Raw genomic sequence first — 21,492 nt, 5'->3', positions numbered from 1 at the left:
TTTAGGGTTAGTTGTTTATTTTTAGGGTAATTGGGTAGGGTTTAGGGTTAGTGGTTTAGTTTTAGGGTTAGTGGTTTATTTTAAGGGTTAGTGGTTTAGGTTTACGGTTTATGTTTATGGTTTTAACTAACGAATTGATTGAACCCCACAAATAAGTCATGTACAAAAGGCAAAATGTTTTTAACTACCAAATTCATTGAACCCGAGAAATTCAATACATTGAACAAAACGTAAACAAATACAAGTCACTCAACTAACATACATAGTACTTAATTTATGGTATCTCATAGTACTTGTTATGGAATGTGTTATGGAATTTCGCTTTGAATGACTATTTGTTATGGAATCACCATCGCGGACACCATAATGACTATTTTTATGTCACGCATCAAACTAGAATAATAAATAAAGTCGTAAAGAAAAATTAAAGTAGACAAATGAAAATAAGTAATGGTAATGACTAACGACAAACACCATTTTCAAGGTTTATGACTTAGGTTATGGCTTAGGGTTATGATATGAGTAGGGTTTATGAGTTAGGGTTAAGGGTTATGAGTTAGGGCTGGGGTTATGAGGTAGGGTTAGGGTTTATTAGTGAAAGTTTATGACTTAGGTTATGGGTAATGACATGGGGAAGGTCAAAATTAGTGGTTTAGGTTTAGGGTTTATGTTTATGGTTTTAACTAACGAATTCATTGAATCCCACAAATAAGTTATGTACAAAAGGCAAAATGTTTTTGACTACTGAATTCATTGAACCCCAGAAATTCAATACATTGAACAGAACAGAAACAAATACAAGTCACTCGACTAACATACATAAATCAAGGATTTGAACAACTCCCACGCTCAGATTGCATTGGATAGCGACGCCTGTTATGCCCTTCGGCTCCACATCTACTGCATTTTGTTCGGTGCTCAGATGGTTCGACCCAATCCATCTCATTTCTTATCCTTGTTGATTTTGGCCGACCTTTCGCACGAATTGTAGTTGGGTTAGGGATAAGTGTCCATGCGTCATCAGAAGGAGGAATAGCCGCTTCATTCCTAAGAGGCCACCATTGTGCGGAGTAAGCTTTTAAGATGTGCTCGTTTGTATAAACAACATCTATATATTGGTAGTAGTTCATGCTCACGTAACCACAAGCTGCAATAATGTGTGAACATGGATAGTGAAGCGCAGAATACCTTCCGCATTGACAATGACGACCATTCAAGTTTACTGCCCACTTTTGTCTGCCACGTTGCGTTATAGGGTTGAAGCTCTCCTCTACTTCAAACCTTGTGGAGTGAATATCATACACGCGAACGATGTGCGTACAAGCTTGTTCTTGATTTTTCCTCAGTTCTTTAACAAGCTTTGAACAATATACTTGGCCTTCATTTAACTGTCTTTGGGCTTGGCGGCCACGCTCAACAAAGTACTTTTGACACCTATTGTACGTTGATTTCACCAATGCTGTTATGGGAATGTTGCGACAATCCTTTAAAACCTTATTGATACATTCTAAGAGGTTCGTTGTCATGTGGCCATATCGACGTCCTTCTCTATCGTAAGCCATCGTCCATTTTTCTTTTGAGATGCGATCAATCCATGTTGCTATGGCTGGACTCAGTTCACGAAATTTTTCTAAATTTTGATCAAAAATGTGCTTGCAAGGAGTGTAGGCTGCATAAAATTAGTTATGAATAACAATTTAAAGTATAAATGAAAGTAAAATAAACGTGGCCATCAAATATGAAATTTTACCCAATTTCTTCAACATTTCTTTTTGTTTGGCATTATTGAATTTTCGATTGAAGTTGCTTGCTATGTGTCGCACGCAGTAGACATGATAACCGTGGGGAGGTTGCCAGCCAAGTGCTTCGTTAGCGACAACGGACTTTATACTCGCGTGTCGATCAGATATCAGACAAATACCATTTTTATCTGTGACATGTTCACGCAAGTGTGCCAAAAACCATGACCACGCTGTCAACGTCTCACCTTCCACCACCGCGAATGCTAGAGGAAGGACACCACCATTTCCATCTTGGGATGTGGCCATTAAGAGGGTCCCACGGTATTTGCCGTACAAATATGTGCCGTCAACTTGTATGATTGGCTTACAGTACTTGAAAGCCTCTTTACATTGGCCAAATGTCCAGAAAACTCTATGAAATTGGCGGTGTTCGCGACTAACCGTATTTCCAACGATAAAATCGTCATGTAGTATTTGAAAATACGATCCAGGAGAATGATTTTGCATGTGTGTTAGCCACGACGAAAGTTTCGTATATGACTCATCCCAATCGCCATATTCAATAGCAATGGCTTTCTGTTTCGTCAACCAAGCTTTTTTGTACGACACCTTGTATGCAAATTGACTGTTAATCCTCTCTTGAATCAATGAAATTTTTATCGATGGATCTTCTCTGATCATGCCTGTCAATAGAATAACAAAATTTAAATGACAATTAAGGCTAAACAATAACATAATATGAACATAAAATACGTACCTACTACACAAGTCGCAATTAAATCTGAATCAAGTTTCTCGTGATCTTGGGTCATGGTCATATTGAGACATGTGTGTGGTCCACCCCATTGAGTGACTTTCCATGAAGCAGTCTTTTTAGATAGAATTGACCTCATGTAGAAAGGGCAAGGACAATCTGCATTTCTATTCAAGCAACAAACCACATACTTGTCCCATTTGCTTTCAACCACTTTGAAACTTTGATGCACCTTCATAACATATTGTTTGACCGCATTCTTGACCGCATCTTTACTATCAAATTCCATGCCAACATATAATTCTTGGCCAACATTAAAAGTGGATGGCATCTCCAAACCACAAATGTCTTCCTCATCAAGATGACTCCAGTTGATATTATTATAATGCAAAGCATCATTCCAAAATGGATTCTGAATTCCTTGTACACCTTATAGTCCAAAAAAAAATTCAAATCATACTTATTTGGCATTAAATACAATTGTCGTGAAATAATAAATGTATTGAGTGAAGTATTTTTTAAGAGGAAATCATACCTTCTGCTGGGTGAATAATTCTTACTGGTGGAATCATCTCAGGGACTTCATTGTCTGTATTTGATATACCGTCAACACTGTCATCTTCATCTAACGACTCTTCAACGTATGAGTTAGACACAAGATAATCATCATCATCATGATCATCATCTTCGTCAAGATTTAAATTACTCATATTTGTTGGCGGTTGTGTGTAATCATTAGATACATAATTTCCACATGATGTAAGGGAATTTGCAGAATGAAACATTGAACCACCAGCCACATCTTTTTCTATGTACAATTCTAGAACTGACATTTCTTGTTGTTGTTTAAAACTTTCCAGCATCGTTTCAACGTCTTCGTCATCGCAAATTTGCAAGGCAATATATTTTCCTGACACTAAAAATCTACAACTGATAGCAGAAATAATTTCATTATTTTGTAACTTTACCTTGTCTCCAATTTTTTTCTTCAAAGCATTGAAACTAATTCCACATTTAATCTGAATCGCTTTTTTACTGCCTTCAAATATTACACCATCATTATCTTCATATACCCTTTCATTGAAATACAACACTGTTATAACCGAATTCATCGTGTACCTACAAAAACAATATTTTAATTAATTATTCTTAATAAACTCAAAATAGTCAATGGAAGGAATAAAAAAAATATTTTAGTGCAAACTAAGAAATAAAAAAAATTACTTAAAAAAATTACTTAAAAGCTGAAAGCTAGTTTAAATTTCAAAAAATTATAATACAAATTATTTTAGTGCAAACTAAGAAATAAAAAAAATTACTTAAAAAAAATTACTTCAAAGCTAAAAGCTAGTTTAAATTAAAAATTACTTTCAAAAGATTATAATACAAATTATTTTAGTGCAAACTAAGAAATAAAAAAATTACTTAAAAAAAATTACTTCAAAGCTTAAATCTACTTTTAATTATAAATTACTTAAAAAAATTACAATACAAATTAGTTTACTGGAAACTAAGAAATAAAAATAATTACTTAAAAAAAAATTTGAAAGCTGAAATCTAGTTTTAATTAAAAATTACTTACAAAAATTATCATACAAATTATTTTACTGCAAAATAAGAACTAAAAAAAATACTTAAAAAAATTTACTTGAAAGCTGAAATTTACTTTTAATAAAAAATTACTTAAAAAAAATTAGCATACAAATTATTTTACTGGAAACTAACAAATAAAAAAATTATAGTCTCATTCAAATATTTAAAACTGAACAAGCAAATACAAAACTTTAGTTTGTACCGAGATTACTTTAAAAAATTACTTATATTTGCTTGTCCCAGTACCTTTATTTTTACCCCAATTTATATCATTTTGCGAAAGTTTTGTTCGCCCATGGAGGCACCCATCATTTTCTAAAACTTTCATACTTATTACACTCCTATCAAATGCTTCACCTTACCACTTTCATCTCATTTCAGCTGAAATCAATTTCAAGTTTAATTCATCGCCTTAAATCAAGCACACACTAAAAGGTTCTCTTACAATCATCTATAATTAGAGTGTTAAGGAGCTTCTTTATGATATGATCAATAGACAAAAATATAATGGATAAAAAATGAAAGATAATCCTCTTAAAAAAGAACATTTTTCAATAACAATAAGACATATTTATAGGAATGCATTCTCTGTTAAAATATAACCTAATTTTCTATGTATAATATAATTAATTATTCATAATAAAAAAAATGACTTTCGCAAAATTATAACACAAATTATAGTCTCATTCAAATATTTAAAACTGAACAAGCAAATACAAAATTTTATGCGGAATTCCTAGACACTCACAATTTTAAAATGAATTTGACGCCCTTAAATCTGAGTACAGCAACGTTGAAGAAGCAACAAATTTAAAAACTGAAATTTGAGCACGCAACGTTGAGATAAAAACTGAGAATTTGAGTTTATATAGCCCTTAAATCGCTACGAGGACTGACTAATTCTTCTTCCCTAACTCGCTGGTGGGAGTTGCAACTTGCCCTCAAGTTGCCAATGGCAGTTGCAACTCCCTACCTGAAAAAATGTACCCCTGAAAAAGCTGGAACCTAGGCCTGTAAAAGCAAAACCGCCAGTTTGACTGGCGGTTTGCTCACCTGTGCACAGACTCGCCAGAAGGAGAGACAATTTGCAGATGTGGTATGAACTCGCCATCACCACTGGCGTTTTCCTTGCCACGTGGGAGATGGTCAGCAAACCGCCATTGCCAATGGCGGTTTGCTATGTTTCCATGCAGTTTACGTAATAAAACAACTCCCCCTCGTTAAATTTTTGAAAAGAACCCCATTTGGGAAAATACTTTTAAAAAAAAACCCAGATGGGGAAATTTGCCGCAAGTTATAACTCTCAAAATCAAATCCACGTGGAAACCTTTATGCCAAAGACTATTCCATCTATGAAGCCGATGGATTGGGCTATCACACTACATATTGACCCCACCATTGCATATGTGGAGTTTAGGCATTTCATCCTTGTTGGCTTGTCCATTTCTTAAGCTCTCATGCATGCGAACTAGCACTTTCATTTTGCTTATTATCCATAAATCAATCATATTAGGTACATTTTTGCCCTTGATTAATTGACTGATTAATTAAGTAGCCATTTAGTTTAATTAACGGGATTTCTTTGCCCATTTGACTAAAATAAATTAATCCAAATTAAATTTTGTGAATGGGAATATTAGCTTTACAGCTTTACTTATTCAAGCACGGTTAGTTATGCTTATTCACCTTCTCTTTTTTACAAAGGTTAAATTAAAAATTTAGTCCCTATATATTTATTTATTTATTTATTTATTTATTTTTTTCTTATGTAAAAAATTTCTACATTTTATGTTATTACTTCATTTTAATCTCTACATAAAAATTAAAGCTTTCTACATTTCGGTCTTTACACTTAGCACACCTTTTTTTCACATTTTAGTTCTTATATGAAAAAAATTATAATACCGTTACAACGTTGGTTAATATATGGTATGGATTAATTTGTAAACAACTGTATCAACAAGGTTTTATATATATATATATATATATATATATATATATATAATTCCTAGATAACTAAGTTCATTAGGGGTTAAATATGTAAATGAAAAATTTTTATTAGGAGAGATAAAATTCATTTTCATAATCTCTGCTCCCTCCGATTTTAAATATAAAAAAATAAATATCATTTTATTGATCTTTAAGTATAAGAAAATTTTAACTAAATTTACTTCATTTAATATTATTATTTCTAGAATATCCAATAAATGATAAGTTAGAAAAAAAACTTAATTTTTAATTAAAATTAATGTAATTAAATGTGATTAATTAATTTTCTTAGTTGATGAATCAGTTTTTTTTTTTTGTATTTAAGAACACAAAGAATACATTTCAAAAAGGAAATAATTTTGAACTATGGAATTAAATTTATTATTTAACGGACGTATAAGGCAATATAAAAAAATATTAAGAAATTAGACCATTATCTATTATTTACTCTAGCTGTCCAAAAAAAGTTATTATTTACTAGCGCTTTATATATTTGTATAAAGTATTATTACCGTAGATAAATATTCACTAAAAAACTCTTGTTAGTTAGTTGAAACCCAAGGTAACATAGGTACAAAGTAAGGCAATTAGTTGAAAAATCAAATTTTATATATTTATGTAAAAATATAATGCGTGCATATGTTTTTTTTTTTTTCACTCATCAGTTATAAAATAATAAAGAAAGAAGATAAGAAGGTTAAACAATAATAATATTGTTATACTTCTATAATTCCGTAGTATTTTGTAGACTTAGCAAAGAAGGAAAGAAAAATATGATAGAGACAAAAATCGGTATAATGATTAAAAAAAAAGACAAAAATCGAGTTCAGAACATCAAAATACAGTATGATAGAAACTATGATTGATGTAATGTGGGTCCATTTGCTCAGTGATACTCGTTTTTAGTTAGTTCAACGATTAGCTAGCCACACCCAAGTTCATTTTACCAAAGAAAAAAAATAGTAAAAGGACGATTCTTTTGCATCTTCATCTTTCATTATTTTATGGACTTAACTAGCCTAGGACACTTTAACCCATGATGGGAACTTGGATCAACATTTTTGGTGTATTTGTGAAGTCAAAGAAAGGTGGTGTATCTCATCATGGAAAAATACTCTTAGCTAATTGTATGCGGGTAAGGATGTATTAACGAATTCAAAATGCAATGTATTCAAAGCTACTTTCATCATGTTTTCCTATAATTAATATTATCATATACGTTTTCTATTAAAGCATTTAGGATAATTAATTTTTTAGCAACAACTTGTGGGATAAAAAAGCCTTGAACCATATGTGGTGACGTGTTATAAAATTGAACCAAATGACATGTCACATGTGTCGAAGAAACATAACATGACGTGAAATGTGAAAAGTGGATAAAATTGTGTCTAGAAAATGGTGGCTTCACTGCCAAGTGAAGGCAAAATGGCAGAGTTTGTTGATAGTCTTGTGTTCAGATTCATAGATATGAATCACAATCATTTCAAGAGAAATTACCACCACGATCGAGATGACTCATATCAAAAGTATTCAAGAGCCTAATGATTGCTGGAGGGTTGACACTTTTCACTTTCAGAACAAATTCTAAAATTCATGAGCAATATATGATTCCATATAAGCTTTCCCCTTTTTCTTTTTTTATAACAGAAAAGCTTTTCCTTTAGATTTGCATATATGACCAAGTTTTAATTTAAAAGCAAACCCTTCTTTTTTAAGTTTACACGGATTATTAAGTTCATGTTGATTAAAAACCAAAAAAATTACGATTTTTATGAAACATGCATTGAACTATGCTGTCACATCATATTATTCTTTATATCTGTAATTATATTTAAAAGGAATAAGATATTTCGGTATACATATTTTTATGTTTACTTTATTCCAATAATTACATTCATAAATTATTATTTTATTTTTATAATTACCTTCACAAATCACCCACTAATTTCTATTATATTTATTTTTATTAAAAAAACATGAAAAAAGCAGTATTTTCTCATAATAATAATAATAATGATAATAATAATAATAATTTGATACGTACATGCCAAATCTATTCATATATAAATACTGTACTGAAAAAGTGAAGTGGTTTCTACCATACTCATACACTTCTCTCTTTAGAGTAAAGGAATTCAACGTATATTTAATTATTTACTGTCATACCGATGATAGATAAAAACTATATATTGCCAATGCATATTTTACTAGCAGGTAGTAATAGTTGACCCTCATCCGGAAAAGTGATATATAGACTAATTTATTATATATAGTCATCTGTTAAAAAAAAGAATTTCTTCTGAATTTTTTTTCCAAACACATAAATCTTAAAATTCACATCTGCATGTTTAGAGAATTTGATTCCCTTCCATTTGAACGAGATGTTTCCAATTATATTATTATTATTATTGAATTCAATTATTAGTGGCTAAAGTTAAAGCTTCCGCTTGATTAATTATCATCGAATAATTATGAATCAAAAGTTATCATCAAATAATTATACAGAAACCGATATCTTAACCACCAAACTTTGGACATAGTTTCGGGTTGTCATGAACGATGGAACCCTACGAGAACCCCAACAAGAGAAAAGTTAGTTCAAATGGTACTCCCAGAAATGATTGTCATATAGAATTGAGAGATTCTCCAATACGTAACTTCAGCTAAACAGTCATGAAAATGATTTAAAGAAAAGAAATTAATTTTGATAAAAATAATCTAATAATGTCCATTTAGAAAGTTACTGAAGAGAATGTATAGAGGCAAATATTCTTATGGCATTTAGCTTTCTATGTCAATATTTTCATTTAAATTATTACATCACATTATTTAGTATAGAAAAAAAATAGTACATACTCTAACAATTATCAATCTAAAGCGATTTTACATTTACATCAAATTATAAATTATACATGATAAATTTATTAACTTTTTGACAATAATTGTTTTAAAAATTATATTTATCATGATTTTTAATTAATTATTACTATAAAATATTTATATTAATCGTCGTACATAAAATTATTGACGTACCCCAATATCAAAGACGCATGCTTTATCCTTATACATGCGAAGAGATTGTTTCCAGATTTAAGCTCATCACTAACCTATCACTACGATATAATTTTCCCGTTAACTCAAAGACTCACCCTCACATTAACATTAAATATAAAAATTAAACTTTTAAGCATATCTATATCATCATCATTATTATCATTAAATGTCTAATTTTTTTTATTACACATGATGGCTTAAAGATTCTTGTAGTGACTTAGAGATACTTTAATAATTAAGGAAGGCCATCTAAAATATAAAGAATAGATACAAAGCAGATATTATGAAATGAAAATTGAACTAACAGATTGGGCGTTTTGAATGTTATAATGAAACAATTACTTTAAGAGATGAGGATTTGCTAAAAGTCATTGCTTTGTTGGCTTTTATATGTTTTCACTCTCAGCCAATAGTATTTTATTTCCCTACCCATCACTTCCTTCCATCATATGCCAACTTCATGTAACATTCTGGCGAACCCACCACTTTGGTCATATTTTCTAAAATAAATTAAAAAGAATTGGACCACACAGTGACAAAGGTCTTGCTATTGTCTATTTTTGGTAATTTCATTTTGCTTTTTTCCCGAAAATATAGGATAAAAACACCTGTTGAATACTCATTAATCTGTCGGCAATATTCCTGTCTCTTGAACCACCGCTTTGTTCCAAACTCTACAAATATAGGTTTCATGTGCCTTTGCTGTGTGAACAATGGTAGAGTCACAACTATGGAGATACAAAGGAACACAAATTATACCTTCATGTCACTGGTTTTTATAGGAAAAATTCTCAAAAGACCATCTGTTCCTAGAAGGGCATGCTATAACCATGTTCAAAGTGATTATTAGGATATGTTTTTCCATATAATATATTAGTTTTGGATGTAGCATTAATCATTGGATAAATAATATGTAATACAAGGTGCCAGAGCCAATAGTATATATAATAATATTCTTAAGTATAAACACATCAAAATTAGACAATAACTGTGTTGGGGGTAGGACTGAAAATTAAAAAGGAATAAAGGAGACACCACTGATATTTCAGTGCTGATTTTTGATTGTGTACTTCAATCCTGAACCAATCTCAGCTTTCTTTTATTTTCATTTCTGTTGGGATGAAATCAGATTGCTTTTTCTTTGATCAACATGTACAAAATTCATTGAGAGTAAACTTTACTATACATTCCTTGGAAGGAGGAAGGTTCACCAACCAGCATGAATATACAGCATAAGATCTACCTGATAGCAACACATGCTTACTTACATGAAAAATAAATAATAGTAAATCTTTCTTACCAGTTTTAGTTTCTTCTTTTTGTTTTGGTTCTCTCACTTCCACAAAGGAACCGACAAATGCTACTAAACAATGAGTGCAAAAGGGGCCTATATTCTTGGATTCCCTTTGGTTGTTTCTAACACCAATTTTATTTTTATTTTAATTTTTGTAGTTTTTGACATGTTTTATTAGTCAGACTTGGTTGTTTATGAATTGGCTAGCATCCTCCCTCAAAGGTTCTTTGTCCTTGTGCGTACATATTAAAAGATGTGCATAAGCAAGCATAAGAACCATTGTTTATGAAAATCTAGAAGCAGAACAGAAGCCAGAGTATTCTATAGCCACTGGTTTAGAAAAGAAGCCATTGCCACTTTGTACAACCAAAGCATTAAAGGTGAGCATAGGAAAAAGAAGAAGTGGAAATAAGACTTTTTATTTTTTTTCCCCCACTATGTATGTACAAGTCAAAATATCATTAACGAATAATGACACTTTAACCAGACTTGTACATATCATGAGCTAATGAAGATGGTTTAACTATAATAAGGAAGACCTTGAATAAGTTTTAGTTTAAAACTGTATTAAAACTTGAAGAGTTTATCCTAACCAAACATTAGAATAAGTTCATATTTATATGAGCCATTCACCAAAGCCTTTGATTCAGAAGATAACTCGGCAATGACAATGAAGTTTCCGGCCAATGAGGTTCTCAATGGGAAGTACACAACAAGAACCACAGCCAAAAGTGTTTTCCTGGTACCCTTCACTCTTCTTCTCATCATGCTCCCTCTTTCTCTCATGAGAAGCTCTCGTGAACCAACTCCTGAGATATCTTCTGTAAGTGTTAGCAGTTTGGACAACAACACAGAAGTAAAACAATGTAACATCTTTTCTGGAAGATGGATGCATAATCCTGCAGCACCTTACTACAGCAATGAAACATGCCATTGGATAATAGACCAACAAAACTGCTTGAAGTTTGGGAGACCTGATAGAGAGTACCTGCATTGGAGGTGGAAACCAGATGAATGTGAGCTTCCACTCTTCAATGCAACTCGATTCTTAAATCTTGTGAGAGGAAAGAAGATGGCATTTGTTGGAGACTCAGTGGGGAGAAACCAGATGCAGTCTTTGTTGTGCCTCCTAAGTCATGTAAGTAAACAACTCATACCTTCTTTTTTCTTGCTTTTGGATGAGACTAGAAGATAGAAGTTTTTAATCATATAGCTCCATCCTTGCATTATACAACTCAATCTACCCCATCGTCTCAATTCTTGATCAATCATTCACTAGTTTTGTATTTATGATAGAAAACTTTGTTAATGTGCTGCTTTGGATGCTTATGTGCAAGGTTTTAAATTGCAGTGGTGATTGCAGTTTCATCGCAATCCTTGATGTTGCGAGAAATTGTAGACTAATTTAGCCATACCCTAAAATCCTTGATGTTACAATTGAAATTGCAGTCGTGAACTGTTTTTTAAACCTTGGTCATGTTAAAAAAGTCCTACTCATGAAGATAACAATCCTAAAACATGCTTATGTGGTTTTACTTTTTTTAGGTGTCTGAGCCTGAGGATGTTTCTCACAAATACTCTTCAGATGTGGTATACTTCAAACGTTATTTCTATCATGATTACAATTTCACACTTGGAAACCTGTGGTCTCCATATTTTGTGAGATCCAGTGATGCAGACCCCAGAGGCCACACCTACAACAGCATCATGAAGCTGTATGTGGATGAGGCAGATGAAGCATGGACAAGCCTGGTTGAAAACTTTGACATAGTCATAATCTCATCAGGGCAATGGTTCTTTAGGCCCCTATTGTTCTATGAAGAGGGAAAGCTTGTTGGATGCAACAAGTGTAGGATAGACAATGTGACAGACCTCACATACCTCTATGGATACAAGAAGGCATTCAGGACAGCATTTAGGGCACTCAGCAGCCTTGAAAACTACAAAGGGGTCACATTCTTGAGGACATTCTCACCAGCACACTTTGAGAATGGGGATTGGAACAAGGGAGGGAGGTGTGTGAGGACTATGCCATTCACCAAGCAAGAAATGAGGCTTGAGGATGGGGCAGTGGAGTACATTCTAGAGATGTATGTGACACAAGTGGAGGAGTTTAGAGAGGCACAAAGGGTGGCCACAAAGAGAGGGTTGGAGTTTCTGATGATGAACACAACTGAAATCATGTTGCTTAGGCCTGATGGACACCCCAACAACTATGGATATTCAAAGGACAAAAATATGACACTGAATGACTGTGTTCATTGGTGCCTGCCAGGGCCTGTTGACACATGGAATGAGTTTTTGCTCTATATGTTGGATACTATGGGAAGTGAGGCATTTTTTAGTTCTAAGCTAGAGAGAGTTTTTTAAGAGCATTGGATTTACCATGCTAACCATGTGGAGGATATTGTTGTTAACCATGAGGGGGAGATTGTTTATTGCTTATTATTTTGGGTTCACAAAAGAATATTTGTATATTTTTAGCACATATTTGCACAAAAGGGAGGGAATGTGGAAAGGGCACTCTGAAATATGAATGTATTTATCTGCTCATATAGAATGTATATCAAAAGGTATTTTTGTGGATACAATTTTTTTTTAATAGCCCTCACGCATAATAAAGTCTTAAGTGGGGCAATGTTCACGGCCATGAAGCTCAGTTGTACGAGTATAATAACTGAAAGTTTTACTAGCCCGACAGCGATTTCAGTACAAACATTTGGGTTGTTAGATAGAAATTACTAGTACATAATGCCTCCGACTCATTTAATAATACATACGAATTTTGTGAGAGAATGCGAATTTGATGTCCCCATAATATTGGAAAGGATGGAAAATTTTAAGTGTAACTGAGAATTAGTTTAAAAATTGATCTAAAAGATCGAAATTTATAAAGATATAGTAGAGTCTTATTGAAAAATCAAAGACTCTAATTAGAATGATTAAAAAAATAGAAATGGGTGATTCAATTACTTTAGGCATTGGTTTGTTTTGTTTTAGGTTTAATTGCAATTTTTATTTTTCAAATTACACAACTGTGCAAAAAAAATCCAACTTTTATTTCACAAATCTTGCATCTCAGTTTATAAAATATCACGAATTTTGTCCAACCGTAAAAATCACCACAATTAAGATAAATTTTTCGCAGTTTGTTTTAGTAAGTCAACAGTGCGTCTTTAACTTTAATTTGAATTACATATGTACGAGTCAAGAATATTGATTTAATATTTCGATTAAGAATTTGATTTGCAAACAATAATCAATAACCAAATTTGATTTAGTTATTGTATAATCGAACTTATTATAAATTTTATTTAGTTGTTTTGAATAACTATGAATACTTGTGTATATAAAGATTTCATATAGTCTTGATGTAAATCGAATTGCATGTTAAGTTGATCAAATTGACAAACCTTGTCAGGAATTCGCAAAGTTTATAAGAAACTTGTATGTAGAAACCGGAAATATAACTTGAAAGGAGTGCAATAAAAATTAAGAGAAAAATGGTAAAATAATTTTAAAAGTCATCCAATCAAACCTATGTATAATAAATTTATTAATTTTTATAATAATTATATTAAAAGATATATGAATAATAATTTGTAATTAAATGTTTTACACTCTCGCTCTCTTTATATAGTCATTAAATTCTAATTCCAAAATTAGAGCATGTAAATTTCATAAATATAAAAAACTATAAAAAAAGGTAAAATGAATTAAAAGCAATTCGAAATTAAAGAATTGAGACGTAGAAAGAATGCCGTACTTGTAATGTAAATGTACAATAAAACTATTTTTTTAAGGATAAAACTTAAAATTTTGAAAAGCAAATAAAAGGTGCTAGAAACGTAAATGCACAAATTTAAAGACTGGAAATTAAAGAAAGAAGTGAGAAGAAAAAGAAATGTAAATCGAAAAGCAATTTTTTTATTCTAAAAAAAAAGCAATGTATTAAATTTTCTACATGCAATAATATTAAACTGTTTATTTGTTGAGTTAGCAAAGTAGTATGAGTACTTTTTAACCTGTACTTGCACAGAGGGGAGGGGAGGTGAGGGACAGGGTTCCTTGAGTCAATTTATCTTATCTAGATAATTAAATATAGAATGTACTGCTAGCAGAAATAAAATAAAAAATGTACTCCTAGCAGTCACGCATGGAACAAAACCTCCTAGGAGTATATCCAAAGGTATTTGTGGATACAAAAAAGACAGTTCATGCTTTCAGATTAAAAAATTATCATTCAGAAAACAACCATATATGAAGATATTGACATAATCCGGGTATTAATAATTATGATTATTCCTTTTACAGTTCAAAGCACTAGCAGCATAACTGGTAAGTAGTGTGCAAGATGGCCCAGGTGATCAATGTTCCACCCCCACTTTCAAGGAAAGGGATCCCTAATTTATACTTAGATCTTTTCTTTCAAAAAATCTATTTTAACACAAAATAAATAAGATATAATACCCGGGGAAGGCTGTTTAAGTGCATTTTCCTGCACTTCTGCCCATTTCTTCTCCAACTCTTGTACATCATTCTCCATCGAACTCTGAAATGAAATAAGAATGCGTTTGGATAGAGGATTTTAACTGAGGAAAATAATTTATCAGAGAATTTGAATTTCTGTAATTTAGAATTCATTGTTTGGATGCTTTTTATGAAGAATTTAAAATTTTGGAATTTTAAAACAAAATTTTAAACAACTAAAAATCTGGAAATTGAAATTCTCTTCTCAGAGTCTTCTCCAAGAAACACCGTCTCAGCTCCTAAAATATCGGTGTGAGTATAGAGGAACACGGATAACTAACACACTAATCATATTTTTTTCTTTTCTTTTTCATCCTCATAATTTTAACTTTTTTTAATTCAAACACAAAATTTTAAAAATAAAAAAATTTTAATTGAAGTATTTAAAATTATTAGAATTTAAAATTTCTCGATCCAAACACACTCTAAGGATTATTAATTAATTTGGTGGACTTAATTAAAGGTTGTCCAATCAAAGATTGTCATGTATTGTAAGATTGTGGACCTCTGTATTAATTATCGAAAAAGTCATATCTAGTATGATTTCTAATGGGTTATTAATATAAAAATCTCTATCACTACTACAATGCGTCTTAAAAACTACATTAAAATATTGTAATCTTCTTGGTTCTTCGATCTTTTATCCGTCCGTTTAAAGTTTCATTGAAGTTGTGAACGTGCGCCCTTAGGCTTCCAGCTTCCAAGACCAATCAATTATGAATAGCATACGCCATGCATCTTGAGTGAATGTTGCAAACCGTTCCATCTCCTCACCACCATTATGAGATGTACCAATGTGAACATATATTCTGCCAACAAAATTGCACGTACCCTTTTGAATTTCATTTACTGGTAGTGCAATGTACAATAACTTACCATCGTTTCCAAAATCCTCAAAATATCTGAAACCTTCAAGTATGTAAGAAAGAAGTGCATTCACTCCACAACCCCCTCAACACTCCAAAATCCATACATATATAGTACATCACCACCTCCATAATAACCTTTAATTTCATGCATTGATCACCACAACTACACACCACCACTTCCATATTCTTCAACAGCAATGGCTAACACCCAAAACAATACTAATCCCTACATTTTTTTCCCCAAACCTTCAATCAAAACCACTCTCCACAAACTGTTTCTTGCAAAACTCTATCCTCAATAATGGTGACCAACCAAAATACATTCATCCGTATCTCATTAGATCCTCTAACTCTTCCCTTTCTCTTTCTTATCCATCTAGACAAGTCAGTTATGATGTTGATTCTCAATAAAGGGTTGGCAAAACTACCATAAACTATTTTTTAAGCTTATCATTGGTCTCAAAATTTGGACTAATCTTATTTTGATGTGGATTCAATTATATAGAGTTTGGCATGATGTCTTACATATTTGTTTTAAGGGATAAAAAAATTGTAGACACTATAATTGCATTGGCATTTTTACTGGTACACTAGTATAACTATTTGGTTTAGTTTAGAATTAGACATGTTCTTCTCAAATTTTAATTTTTATTCATTTGTAATGATTTTTTAAATTATTTTAAAAAAGAAATGCATTCTAAGACGATTATTTGAAAAATCGTCTTAGAATACTTAATGTTTTTTTTTTAAAAAAAATACATTCTAAGACGGTTCTGTAACAGAATCGTCTTAGAATTTCCATATTCTAAGACGGTATTATCAAAAACCCGTCTTAGAATCAACAATATATTTTATTTTTATTTTTTAAAAATACATTCTAAGACAATCATCCTCGTCTTAGAATCCTCGATATATTTTATTGATTTTTATAAAAAAAATACATTTTGAGACGGTCCTCTAAAAAACTGTTTTAAAAAGTCTTAGAATGATACCTTTTTCTAAGACAATTTTTTAGGAAACTGTCGTAGAAAGTAAAAATTTTCTACGACATTGATAACAACGGTTAATAACGGACATATAGAATGTCCGAAATAACCATCATAAAAAAGCATTTTTCTAGTAGTGTGTCATTTACCAACCATTCAAGTCTGATATTACAATTTCATCCAAACAAGGTTCCAAAGGGAGATGCCGTATCTCCTCTTATAGTGATCTCAGTGTCACCTTGGATGTCTCTTGTTCCAATATGAGGTTTTTCCTTTTTAGGAGAAGTCCTTTTGTGACTGTGTCTGCGAACCAACCAACCCCTCTTTCCATCAACACCATGCATAACATTATCTCATTCAATATAAATAATTTCCACACCAAGTACATCATTCGTTTCAACAATGGTCAAACATGGCTTCTTTATGCTTCCTCTCCCATCATGTTGAGTCACACCCTTACTAGCGCATTTCTGATGCATTTTCTGCCATTTAATAAGTTCACTTCTAATCCATTTGTTGGCACAATCTGGATAGTTTTTCCTAATTCAAAACATGAGGTTCTTCTTGACTAGTATAGTTCGTGTTACCCTATGTCTGGTGAAGCTATGTTTAGAGAACCTTTTTGTGTGGAATATAAGTGGCAGAAGAAAGGGTCCGAGAATTTGTTACTGTTGGCTCACCCTCTCCATCTCATGCTTCTCTCTAATAGAGACAGTGGTATCACTGTTCTTGGTGATTTTAAGTACATAAGTATTGATGGGGATCTTGTTGGTGTTATTGGTAGTTCGTGGATTTTGAAAATAGATCCTGTAGTTGTAACTTGGCATTCAACTAAGGGTGTCAAAGAAAATTCCTGTGATGAAATTGTTTCAGCCCTTTGTAAAGATGTGAATGGCCTAAATTCATCAATAATAACAACAACTTCGTCCTATTTTTATGGGAAGTTGGTTGGAAGGGCTGCAAGGTTGGCATTGATTGCTAAGGAGATGAGCTATCTCGATATGATTCCCAAGGTTTCCAAATTTTTGAAGGAAACCGTTGAGCCATGGTTGGAGCAGAAATTTGACGAGAATATGGATTTCTACATGATAAAAAATGGGGAGGCAATATTACCAAAAAAGGGTCTAAAGATGTTGGTGCTGATTTTGGATTTGGTATTTACAATTATCACCACTACCATTTAGGGTACTTCATTTATGGAATTGCAGTGCTTACAAAGCTTGATCCAGCATGGGGTAGGAAATATAAGCCTCAAGTCTATTCACCTGTGCAAGATTTCATGAACATCGACACAAAATCAAAACCCAAATACACTTGGTTAGGGTGTTTTGATCTTTATGTTCTACAGTACTCTTGGGCTGGAGGGTTAACCGAGTTTACAAATGGAAGGAATCAAGAGAGCACAAGTGAAGTTGTGAGTGCATATTATTCGGCTACTTTGATGAGTATGGCTTATGGAGATGAAAGTCTTGTTTCCCTTGGATCAACACTTATGTCATTGGAAATTCTTGGAGCTAAAATGTGGTGGCATGTGGAAGAGGGGTGAAAAATGTATGAGAAAGTGTTTACAAAAGAGAACAGGATAATAGGTGTTTTGTGGTCTAATAAAAGAGACAATGGACTATGGTTTGGTCCTGCAAATGGAGAGTGTAGGCTTGACATTCAGCTCTTACCATTGGTTCCTATTTCTGAAGCCCTTTTTTCCTATGTTGGGTATGTGAAGGAGCTTGTGAAGTGGACATTGCCTGCTTTGAATAGGGATGGTGTTGGTGAAGGATGGAAGGGGTTTGATGCGTATGCTCTTGAAGGAATTTATGACAAGGAAAGTGCATGGAAAAAGATAAAAAGACTGAAAGGTTTTGATTATGGGAACTCTTTAACTAATCTCTTGTGGTGGATTTATAGCAGAGGAGATGAATAAGAAGGATTTAGTTGTTGAACATGTATGACAATAATATTTGTGGACATGGATTGCTTTCTTTTTTGGTATAAGACTTTTGCATTCATAGTTGGTTATTATTATTAGTATGCCAATATCATGCATTGTATCAGATGTTTGTTTCGCACAACTCCTTTTATATTTATATATATATATATATATATATATATATATATATATATATATATATATATATATATGGACGTTGTTTTCAATTTTGGTACAGAGCTTAATTTTGTATTAATAGTTAGTTGCAACTTGCCAAGATGTAAGCTTATACCAAGTAGCTGGACCCTTCACTTTTTTTATGCAAGTTTCGGCTGCAATTTTACAATTATGAATTAAATAACTAAAAAATAATAAAGTAGAATTGTGGAAACAATACTGGGGACTGTCTAATGTTACAAGTTCTTTTTTCTTCTTCAGAATTTGTTAATAGTAAGGTTTAAAAAAAGGAAAGAAAACAAGCTTTAGTGATTTGACTGTCCTTCCCCTTTTTGGAACCAAACAAGGAATTGGAAAATCAAATAACATATGAGCCAATGAATTAGTTATAACTTATGGCACAGTAATTAGGAATTAGAGATAACGTGATGAATGGTCGAGATTTTGAATAAGTCTTCTTGAAATGCTCCACAACCATTCGTCACCTAATTTAATAAAGAATGTTTGAGTTTGCATCCTCTCTTTAACTATTGAATCTAAGCCTTTTGATACTCGAAACTTTCTTTAAGATTTAAAAGATTTTCACTTGTGCAATGCACAAAGTATATATACAGAATGTGAAAGATTTCGTTTGGATTTTTTTTTTTTTGTTTCTAATTACATTTTATGTAATTATAGACATAAATGTTTCATTTCTATGTCTATTTTATAAAGAATTTAACTTAAGACATGATCAATTACATTTATTTGGCCTATTTAACTTTGAAATAACAATTGCAATAAAATATTCCGTATCTAAATATTTTTTTACCTAATTCACTTAAAGTTAATTAATTTAGTTGATAGTAATATTTTTTTATTAATTTACTTTTTTAAAAAAATGAGTATAGACTTCTGTGCCCCTTAGTAGAATCAAATAAGGAATTGAAAAATCAAGTCAGATCTCCTCTAGGATAGTCTCCATGCAGCCATTATTATATATGAAATTGAAGATATATAAAAAAATTTACACAATAACTCACACGTCCTATTCAATGCATTAAACTAGATTTGATTGACACATTCCTTATCTATAAAGCCAAATATGAGTCCTACAATGGGTTATTATAACATGGTAAAGGGTCGATGGGTTCCAAACTCTTGGAAAATAGCATGTGAGGGAATTGAGTCATGCCCAATAGCAGCCTTATCTTAATTTCATAGATTTAGAAAAAGGGAGTACGTTTTTGGTAACAAAAAGAAAGAAAAGAAATTATAGTTTTACATTAACTTAAGTACGTAGAAAAAAAAAGTATATTTAAAAAAGGCAAAAGAAATAAATATTCACTTTGTTTCTACTTCCTTTAAAACAACGTAACAAACGACCGATACATACAACCACTCACTCACACACGCAACACTAATAGGAGAATAGTGTTGTGAGAGAATTTAGAATTATTTATATGCTTAAAAGTATTATTTATGTTTAGAATAATTTTAAATTAAATCCTCCTACTAATTCTTCTACTTACTTTGAATTAAGGGTGTTTATATGATTCAACCCATTTCACTAACATAATCTTAGCCCAAAATTAATTTGAATGGGTTATGGGTTAAGGCTATAGAATTTAGACCCAACGTGTTTTGAATACGATTTCATGTTTAGGTTATCTCAACCCGACCGTATATCCAATATTTTCTTAATTTTTTAAATAGTTATGTATTATTAATAAAAAAAATTAAATCAATGAACAATATTTTATTTTATAAAAGATATTATAATTATATTGATATTATTTATCTTAAAATATATCTTAATTATAAATTTATACTTCTTAATTCTACAATTTAATTATTCATAATGTCTTAATTATAGGTTCGCAAAGACAAAGATATAACCTGCTCCAAAGGCGTCTTACAAATATTTTTACTTTGTATAATAAGTATGGAATGATTTTCATATTTTCGAAGCATTAGATCCAATTACTTTTTAATTTAATACATTTCTTATAAAATATAATTAAGAAGATTTGTAAGAAAATTTGTAAAGTTAACAAAAAAAAAAATAATTGGGAGTATTTTCCAATTCCTTGTCTGATGATTATACTTTTTTTTTTGTTAGAAGATTGTCTGATTCTACCAAGGGTTGGAGAATCACCCAAGTTTGTACTATTTTAATTATTATCATTTATATTGTTAACAAATCGAGAAAAATTTATCCAAAAAAAAAAAAACAAATCGAGAAAAAAATGTAATCTTATCCTCTTCCTAATCACAATGATCTTTTCCAATTTCTTAATTTCTTTTTTTAGTTGATCTTATTATTGCACTTCACGTCTATCCAATTCATTCAATATTTATATTTATAAGTAACAACAAAAAAATGACATTAAAAAAAGTGAAGGGCGGCTACTGGTATATAAACCTAAATGTTACACATAAAGTCCTCGTGTCGAAGTGCTGGCAACAGCAATGAATTGCCAAAGTCTTGTACCAAAACTGAAAGCAACATCCAATATATATATATATATATATATATATATATATATATATATATATATATATATATGAGATTCATATCCATATAATAAGGAATTG

The 21,492-nt window shown here is 31.4% G+C and overlaps 1 protein-coding gene and 1 pseudogene across 1 annotated transcript; both read left to right on the top strand.

The window, feature by feature from the left end:
• The first annotated feature begins 10,567 nt into the window (after window positions 1–10,567).
• On the top strand, window positions 10,568–13,028 carry LOC100815059 (protein trichome birefringence-like 19). The gene is made up of 2 exons (XM_014765563.3): window positions 10,568–11,564; window positions 11,972–13,028. The coding sequence occupies exons 1-2, from the start codon at window positions 11,091–11,093 to the stop codon at window positions 12,794–12,796; spliced, it is 1,299 nt and encodes a 432-aa protein (XP_014621049.1). The 5' UTR covers window positions 10,568–11,090; the 3' UTR covers window positions 12,797–13,028.
• A 1,554-nt stretch (window positions 13,029–14,582) lies between these two features.
• LOC100815783 (endo-1,3(4)-beta-glucanase 2-like) lies at window positions 14,583–18,732 on the top strand (annotated as a pseudogene).
• The last annotated feature ends 2,760 nt before the right edge of the window (window positions 18,733–21,492 follow it).

This window comes from Glycine max, chromosome 13 (genome assembly GCF_000004515.6).
Source record: "Glycine max cultivar Williams 82 chromosome 13, Glycine_max_v4.0, whole genome shotgun sequence".
NCBI lineage: Eukaryota > Viridiplantae > Streptophyta > Magnoliopsida > Fabales > Fabaceae > Glycine > Glycine max.
Note: the sequence above shows the minus strand (reverse complement) of the source record. Positions and strands in the feature narration are given on the sequence as shown.

Excerpts from the sequence above, each read along its gene's own strand:
- LOC100815059 (XM_014765563.3), top strand. The coding sequence starts at position 11,091 with ATGACAATGAAGTTTCCGGCCAATGAGGTTCTCAATGGGAAGTACACA. Across the intron at positions 11,565-11,971 it reads TGTTGTGCCTCCTAAGTCAT|GTGTCTGAGCCTGAGGATGT; the intron begins GTAAGTAAACAA and ends TACTTTTTTTAG.